Source organism: Limulus polyphemus, unplaced genomic scaffold (genome assembly GCF_000517525.1).
Source record: "Limulus polyphemus unplaced genomic scaffold, Limulus_polyphemus-2.1.2 Scaffold554, whole genome shotgun sequence".
NCBI lineage: Eukaryota > Metazoa > Arthropoda > Merostomata > Xiphosura > Limulidae > Limulus > Limulus polyphemus.
In genome coordinates this window covers 249,591-259,110 of record NW_013666164.1, presented here as the reverse complement: position 1 = coordinate 259,110, position 9,520 = coordinate 249,591, and the positions used below count along the sequence as shown (strand labels likewise).

Here is a 9,520-nt window from a genome sequence, read left to right as displayed (position 1 = left end):
CCGGGCCTTAAGGCCATATACGGATTTCCTTTGTTTGACGCAGAAGAGACACTTTTTTCCTCTGTAAATTTTAATATTAAAAAACGAACGAATATATTCGGACAAGCATATTTATCAGTTCACTAGACATTTTAATTTTTAGGGCCTGGCACGTTTTAGTGGTTAACGTTCCTGTACCGGGAGTCCAAAGGTTTTTGCTTCGCGCGTCTTGTTGTCACAAAAACGTGTTCCGCACTTTGGAGCTGTGGGTGTACTCTTAAGAGTGATGACCAAATCCCACAGTTCCGTCTGACAAGAGTTGCCCAGAAGTTGATGGTGAGTGCTGGAATGTACTCCTTAAAGTAAAGATCAGAAACTTGCAGGAATCATTCTGGAATGTTGTCATAAAAAACGAAGTAAATTAACGTCATAAGACGTCACCCAGAACATAATTGTTTTAAAAAAATTATCACAATGTTGGTAGACTTTTTATTAAAATATTTGTTGGTGATTCAACAGCCTTGTCTTTAGTCTCTCAGTTTAAAATTAAGGACAGCTATTGGGGTAGCTTTACACGAAACTTCTAAACAAATAAACAAACAACTGGATTTTGAGACGAGTATTACAAAATTGATACTACGTACTAAACACACAAACAGTCTGATAAACATAAAGAAAACAGAAGTGTATTTTAAATCCAATGTTAATTGCAAATTAGCCTATCTTAAAAATGTGGCAGATAACTGAATTTCAGATTATTTGCAGGGCTTTATCTTCGGATCAAGTTGTTTCATTTTTGTGTTAGTATGAATATGTTTGTCAATAGATTCAGCACAGTCCTAAGTGGGAATAGTGTTGAGATGTTTTACTGGAATGTTGCAATAATTTATTGTATTTCATTTCTCTGGCTTTCTCACAAAGGATATCTCACTCTTTCAGAGTGCCTTAGCTTTTACATCACTAATAATCATGAGCTTTGTTTATACAGAATGTTCTTTATAGAGTCCACATTTATACAGTACTTATAGACATGATTTATTGTATCTTCATAAAGTCCACATTTATACATTTCTTATAGTCATGATTTATTGCATCTTTATAAAGTCCACATTTATACAGTTCTTATAGTCATGATTTATTGTATCTTCATAAAGTCCACATTTATACATTTCTTATAGTCATGATTTATTGCATCTTTATAAAGTCCACATTTATACAGTTCTTATAGTCATGATTTATTGCATCGTTATAAAGTCCACATTTATACATTTCTTATAGTCATGATTTATTGCATCTTTATAAAGTCCACATTTATACATTTCTTATAGTCATGATTTATTGCATCTTTATAAAGTCCACATTTATACAGTTCTTATAGTCATGATTTATTGTATCTTCATAAAATCCACATTTATACAGTTCTTATAGTCATGATTTATTTCATCTCTATAAAGTCCACATTTATACAGTTCTTATAGTCATGATTTATTGCATCTTTATAAAAGTCCACATTTATACAGTTCTTATAGTCATGATTTATTGCATCTTTATAAAATCCACATTTATACAGTTCTTATAGTCATGAGTTACTGTACCTTTATTCTTATACAATGCCTTTTCTGATCTCCCATTTCTACGGTAGTCATAGATCCCCCCATCGGTAGCTCAGCAGAAAACAGGAGGTCTTATAACGCTAAAATTTGGGGCTCGATCACCACTGTAAGCAGAAAACAAAAGCTTATTTTTCAGATTTGTGTTTAACAATAAACATATTCATGATTTTTTAAATTCCACTATTCTACTAAACTTTCAGTCACGATTTATTACATCTCTATTTATAATGATGCTCGCCTTAAATTCCATTTTGTGACAGTGCTTATAGTCATGATTTATTTTTCCGTTATTGGCCCACCAAACATGCTCGTCCTTTAAGCCGTGGGAGCGTTATAACGTGACAGTCACTATTCGTTGGTAAAAGAGTAGCCCAAAAGTTAGCGGTGGGTGGTAATGACTAGCTGCCTTCCCTATAGTCTTTCAGTGCTAAACTATGGACAGCTAGCATAGATACCTCTCGTGTAGTTTTGCGAGAAATTCAAAAACAAACAAACAAATAAGGTAATAACAAACCACTTTGAGGTATTTACCACCATTACTGTCAACTCCTAGCAGCTTAATTCTTCCTGTATATATTTAAAACTAGCTATATAACGGTTCCATATATGGTATGACAATACGTCATTGGTTAAGTTACATTAGGATTTGTTATTTACTTAATTTTTCCTATTTATCATTATCACAGCTTCCTTTTCCAAGCCTTATTATTATCATTGACCTTTCTCGAATCTTATGACGTTTACTTTTCGGCTGTTACAGAAAATTTAACTTTATTTATTACTTCCTGTTACCCGTTCCATGCTAAATTATGATTAGTTATGCTAGACACATATTATAATATGTTTAATATATTGTTTTGTATTAAATTTAATGTGGCTGTATTTTAATTGGAGTATTAATAATATAGCTATTTATTGCACGATTCAGATATTCATTCAATTTCTTATTTTGTTTCTATATAAACGTTAATTTTTGGCTCTACACCCGAACAGTAACATGTGTCTTAGCAATTCATCTCAGATGTCAGGCTCCTTTAAAGTAACACTTTCTGGGCTGTTTAATGGATTTTCATCGGCCACAAGACGTTATTGTGGATAAGTGTGGAAAATTTGGCTTATACATTGTTATACTGGTGTTATATTGTTCGTCGAACATTAAATCTACGACAGTACTTAAACCTAACAACTAATGTTCAGAAAGTGGGATGTATTTTATTATTTCTTTAACGTTATTTTCATTAACATTATTGGTGAGAATATTTAATATATCTAGTTTTATTATTATAATTTTATTATATAGATTATTTTGCATTGTTAGCTCAATATACAGGTTTAAGATTATCTAAATCTCCTAAGCTGGGCGAGCCTCGGTAGCGGGCTCTGATCGGAAGTTAGTTTTAATAACAAGCACACGTGAATGGTAATGTCGTCAAATGTTGGAACTAATGTTCAAATGGCTTCGATAATGTTTTACATCCAATAGTTATGACAAAAAGCGATTATTTTCACTCAAACCCCCCAGTCAGTTATATACCTGATATCTCCTGTAAAATGGTTTCTTTTGCCGCCACGAAATAGTGCGGAGAAAATCACTTTGAACTGTTGAAACAAAACGTGTTACACTCGAAACAATTGTTCAACAGACAAGAAACCCGTTGTTTTTGTAAATGTATACCCTGTATTGTGTTACATACTGTGTAACTTTGATTATATTACCATGTAAACCGGATGATGTCAAGTTATAAAGCTTCGTTTATTTATTGTCAGTCCAAGAAGGAGCCTTCAAGAAGCTTAAAGTAGAGACGACTTGCAGTTCGACGCTGGGATCTGCAGGGCTGTCTACAATCGTGGGAACGGGAGGAAGCGGCACCCCGGCGGCCACTGCCGTTAACTGTCCGCCTACTCCTGCTCGTCGCCGCCATCGCACCACCTTCACGCAGGAGCAACTGCAAGAGCTTGAGGCCGCCTTCGCCAAGAGCCACTACCCTGACATCTACTGCCGGGAGGAGCTTGCCCGGATCACCAAGCTCAACGAGGCCCGGATACAGGTAGTTCACCGTTAAGACTGGCAAATTTCCGTTGGTATTACAAACTGATTTCAAAGATACAATGTTTCAAACTGAACTCGTTAGATTGATGAAGTAGGAAACTAAACTAACTTAGTGAAATTATTAACGTTTATTTTTTATTTTATCCCGTGCATGTTTTTATCTTCCCATCGAAGCAAACTCGCCAGCTCATTTAAATATGTATATAAATACATATATATTTGTGAGTAATATTAATTTAAACCTTTTTATTCATGACACTTAACAGCAGACATACTGTTAAATTTGACCGTTTTCTCTTGATTTTTCGTCATTGTAGTTAATATGTTACATGTATACCAATACACCAGATTTTATTACATTAGAAACCGGTGAGAAAAATGGCGATTATCATAAAGTAAACTGATTCGTAAAGAATATAATGAAAAATTACATCATATTTTTTATTTTTCACGAGGATTTTATCATTCAAGCTCCCAATATTTGACACAGATTCACAGGGGGCGCTTTCCGTGGATTTATGTCTGCTGTACCTTCTTTTGGATTTGAAGTAAAACACACACACACACACATCGATGAGTGATTTTATCGAAATCGTAGAGAAGGAATACGCCGAAAATGTTATTGTCGTTCTGATAAGCACAAAGCATGCAATGACACAAAAATAGTTAATTCTCAATTCTCAATAGTCCGACACTTTCAATGTGTATATCTTTCGGAAACGTTCGGTGAAGACATATATTTTCCGAAAAACGCTCGTAGGAAGGGCTGTATCTTTCGGAAGCTCTCGGGGTATACATCTTTCGGAAATGCTCGAATATTCATGCTTCAGATTTCAGAGTAATGTAAGCTAAGTACGTAATTAAACATATTTTATCTAAATCTTTCCATTCCCGCACACACGGGTTATTAAAAAGTAGCTGATAAAATGGGAAATTTATCAGTATGCTTATCATCTCTCAAAACAAGCCTTATTAATTTAAACTTTTACATATTTTTTTTTTTGTAAAATGTGAAACTGATTGATTCGAATTAAGTTTTGCATTTTTTAGATACTTTTATTTCACTATGAAATATACTAAATACATGTAGTTGCAGTTTGTATAAATAACCACGTGTTATTTATTATCACACAATACGAAAGACACGAACATGATACGCAGACCAGTAAATACTTTTCTAACAATATTTATTCCCCCCCTAAAGTATTTATAAAAACATTTTTCATTACTTTAAAGACTTATTTGAACAGATTAGCTGTGCTTTAAGCACGTTGACCGGACCGTTTTATTTTTCTTTTGTAAGTTTTGCTGCATTTAAAGTAAAATATACTAACACTAATTTTTACAGCAGAACCATATAGAGTTTAAAACTAATTAATTTGAACTGATGAAGCATAACGATTGGTCTTTAGAACTTAAGATGTCGGGAAATGTCTATGCTTTTAGTCAGGGTTTTGCACGAGAATTTTGATTGAAACCAAAGTAAATGTGTAACAGCTGAAAAATACAAGTTAACTGATTAGAAACTTGTCGTGTAGATGGAATATTTCATGTCCTTATAAGTTTTGTGTGACTTGTTAGATTTCGATTTTTGACTGTCATGCTTATAATTTCCTTGTGGGTAGCCAATTAAAGTTTGTGTGAAAGAAGAATTAAAAATAAATAAATATTGTCTCACAATTTCTCATTTACCCATCTATCTATATAACTTGAACCGATTTTTTAAACGCATATGAGATCTAAGTTTTGTTCAAACGCTCGGTTGGTTTCATAAGTTATTATACAGAGTTAAGTTAGAATCGGTCATCGTGTGGCTCTCCCTTTAGGTCTGAACTGGAACTATAAATTTGCTATTCAGAGAACCTTCCAGGTGGAGACACTACGTAGTTGATGCTAGTAATCAAATTGATTCTGGATTCTGGGACTATACAGACTTTTATCGGATTACAATAAGAATTTCGTGTAAACACTTTGCAAACATTACTACAACGGTGTGTAAACGTTTCGTGCAAACATTACTACAACGGTGTGTAAGCGTTTCGTGCAAACATTTCTTAAACATCACAGTATTGTTTACGAATTTCTTGTGAGTACTTTGTACAACGACGAAGCATTTCGTGTAAACACTTTGCATACATTACTACAACAACGTGTAAGGATTTCTTATGAACACCTTGTACACATTATCACAACGACGTGTAAGCATTTAGTGTAAACACTTTGTACACGTTATCACAACGACGTATAATAATTCATTGTAAGCACTTTGTATATATTATTAAAACGCGTGTAAACACTTTGAACACGTTATCACAAAGATCTGTAAGCATTTCGTGTAAACACTTTGTACACGGGATCACAACGATCTGTAGACACTTCGTGTAAAGACCTTAAACACGTTATCACAAAGATCTGTAAGCATTTCGTGTAAACACTTTGTACACGGGATAACAACGATCTGTAAACATTTCGTGTAAAGACCTTGTACACGTTATCACAAAGACCTGTAAGTATTTCGTGTAAACACTTTGTACACGTTATCAGAATGGCGTGTAAACATTTCGAGTGAACACTTGGTACACGTGATCACAACGACGTGTAAACATTTCGTGTAAACACTTTGTACACGTTATCAGAATGGCGTGTAAACATTTCGAGTGAACACTTGGTACACGTGATCACAACGACATGTAAACATTTCGTGTAAATACTTTGTACATGTTATCACAACGACGTGCTAACAACTACGAAAGAAGCCGCAATCATAAAATTGCCCAACAGGTAACACCCATTCAACCAGACAGACGTCTGTTCACAAACAAATACAGTTAATTCGTCACAACATTAAATTCGTTTCTTCTCAATGCAGTTAATCAAAAACGGTACCATTATGGTATTATGATATCTTTTTATTATTCTATGTAAGTACTTTTAATAGGATGGATTGATCTTGACAGCCTAGTTTAATCCTTACGGAACTCTCGACAACTTATAAAAGGTTGTTTTTTATTTACAGCTGAGGGGTTTAAAAATCAAGTACATTTTCATAATGACTCGCAAAAAGTGATATAATTTAGCTGACACATTATTCTATGACGAAACCTTGGTGTTATTGAAGCTATTGAAAATGAGTAACGTTACAGGTTTAGTTAATTTAGAGTTACTTTCCTCAGGGTTGTAGCCTCACTAGTTGGTTTTGTGATGATTTTCACGAGATTTAGACCCAGTGTCGTTAGTTTTCTTTCCAATCTGTTTTCTTGTTGTTCGCGAGAGTATATAAGATAATTCGACGGCCTTCCTGTTCGAGTAAATCTAATTGGTGAACGCCTAGGAATGCTACACACATAGACCTGCACTTAGACGACACATGGGACCCTAAGCGCTTTTCGTTTTTCCTGAGCGAAAGTCTCGAAGTCCATTACGTTTCGACTCGGAGCGCAAATTGAATTTGAAAGCATCAGCGGCGAGAGTAAGAAGCGGAACTCTACCGCTGAAGGCGCAAACTAAGCAGGCTAGTCCCATCAACCGTGCTGTCAATCTTCATCACCCCACTTTCCTTGCTCTGAACCCCTAGCGTGGAAAGTTCACAAGTATATGTCGCCTCAGCAACTGGGGGATTACAGGGATAACTTACCTTTTCTCACACTCTTGGGCATACTACGTTCTTTCAAGCTTCTTTATTTTTCACTGGGTTCGGTACTCTTATTCATAGTTCCCCCCATAAAAAAAAAGAAAAAAATTGTCACAGGGAGAGACTAAGATTTCTGTATATCAATCATACCTATAGTATCTTCACTGATTTACCCTAAATATTAATGAAGGCTACAAAGTTGTGGCTCTTTTTTTTTAACATCATATATATTATAAAACCTATGCTGAATCTTATTTGTAAAGGACTGCCGTTTCTGGAAGTTTTTGGATTCAACGTACTTGTCGCTAATTCTCTTGTATTTGCGATAACGTTAATAAATCCACTTCATGAATTGATAAGTAGCACCCACAACAAGAAAACTTAATTGTTATTATCTTCAGAATTATCATTTGTTTTTTTTTCCTATATATGTAACCAGCTTGGGGATCGCTAAAAAATTGTCGAAAGATCCAGTCTAATATGCCACTGATACTTTTCACTTTCAAGTTAGATTGCTTAAAAATCTTCATACAGAGAATGAAATAATGAAGCCCGTTTTCAGACATAAATCAATCTTACTAACCGGCGAAATAATGAAGCCCGTTTTCAGACATAAATCAAGCTTATTAACCGGTAAAATAATGAAGCGTGCAGTATTAATCAAGGTTGCATAAAGAAGTTCGTCAGCCTTTTTCAAACTGTCTTGGAATAAAACAACTATTGAATGAAATATTTGCTCTGAAATCTGAAATAATCATAATACGTTACTTTTGCATTTTAACGTAAGAAATAGTTAATACAGAAACAGATAAAAATTATAAAAAAAACTGTTTGAATAATTCAAATCACGTGTGTAGTACATGTCTAATTACATATATATGGTATTGATAAATGTAACTTCCCTATTAGTATTTCGTATATATTAATTATTGCCCCCCAGTAGCACAGCGGTATGTCTGCGGACTTACAATGCTAGAATCCGGGTTTCGATAACCGGTTAATAAGCTTGACTTATGTCTGAAAACGGGCATATAGACACGTTTTGTTAAAAAAAAAACATTCACTATAAAAATAACTCACAAGTTTCTTTTGGATTCCTTATGTTAGTTTAACTAGTTTAAGTTTAAACAGTGATTCGAACCGTATATTTTTCTGTGTTCCGATTTGACTCCGAATAGGACCAAACTTTTTGGCTTTTATTCCGAAAGCTCCGAACGCTTTATTTCATTCCGTTTCGATTAGAACGAAATAAAATACCTGTTCAGTTTATTTCTAGTCAAGTGGCACTGTATAGGGGTCCACCTTCTTTATTTTCTTGAATAACATTGTACAAAGGGCATGAAATACAGTAAACTCTAGATAACTCTTTACTTAAAGGGAAAATATGTGCATCAATAAATACACTTACTTCCTGTCTATAGAAACAACAACGTGTATGTTACATCCTTTAATAAAAACAACAGAAGTAAGCTTCACTTCTATTTTCTTTTCTCCCCCCCCAGTGGCACAGCGGTATATCTCTTGGCTTACAACGCTAAAAACCAGATTTCGATACCCGTCGTGACGGGCAGAGCATAGATAGTCCATTTTGTACCTTTGTGCTCAACTACAACCAAATTATCCATTGCTGTTTATTTCACCCCAGTTCTCGCTCATAATTTGAAAAACCAAAACTTTCCAACATTCTCGCTGAAAACATCATAGAGAAAAAAATCGTCTCCAAGTAGTTACGTGTAAATAATCTTTTTTATCTTTGTCAGACAATCAACAAATGTATTATATTCATACTTGCAACTTTTCTACACTATATATTACTTCACACACGAGTTAGTGATTATTCAAATTCTTAAATTACGAGAGTACAGCTCGAAACAAGTCACCAAACAATTTTTCATGAGAAAAAAAAGCATAATTCAAATTAAGGTAAGCAAAGTATCAAAATATAATGTGCAAGCAGTTCGCGGATGATTTTTTTTCTCATTTAAGTTTCTTATAAGTTTTTAATTTTTATATTTAAATTGCTTTTTTAACATATATATCAATAAATAAAAAACATAAAAGTACAACAAGAAACTTACCTTAGGCGTCGAGGCCATTTTGTACTCGTGTGATTTGCTTTCGTAAGCCTTGTATTTTCTAATTATGTTGTCCAAAAAATAATTCATGTAGGTTTAAAGTATGCATTTCGAAACAATAAGGGCCCGGCATGGCTAGGTGGTTAGGGCGCTCGACTCGCAATCTGAGAGT

The 9,520-nt window shown here is 34.2% G+C and overlaps 1 protein-coding gene across 1 annotated transcript in view; it reads left to right on the top strand.

Moving 5' to 3' along the window:
* Nucleotides 1-9,520, top strand: part of LOC106459068 (homeobox protein prophet of Pit-1-like) — a 17,083-nt gene that overhangs the window by 2,583 nt on the left and 4,980 nt on the right. The window contains exon 2 of the mRNA XM_013918646.2: nt 3,360-3,640. Coding sequence (XP_013774100.1) covers nt 3,360-3,640 — 281 coding nt within the window. The remainder of the gene's footprint in view (nt 1-3,359; nt 3,641-9,520) is intronic.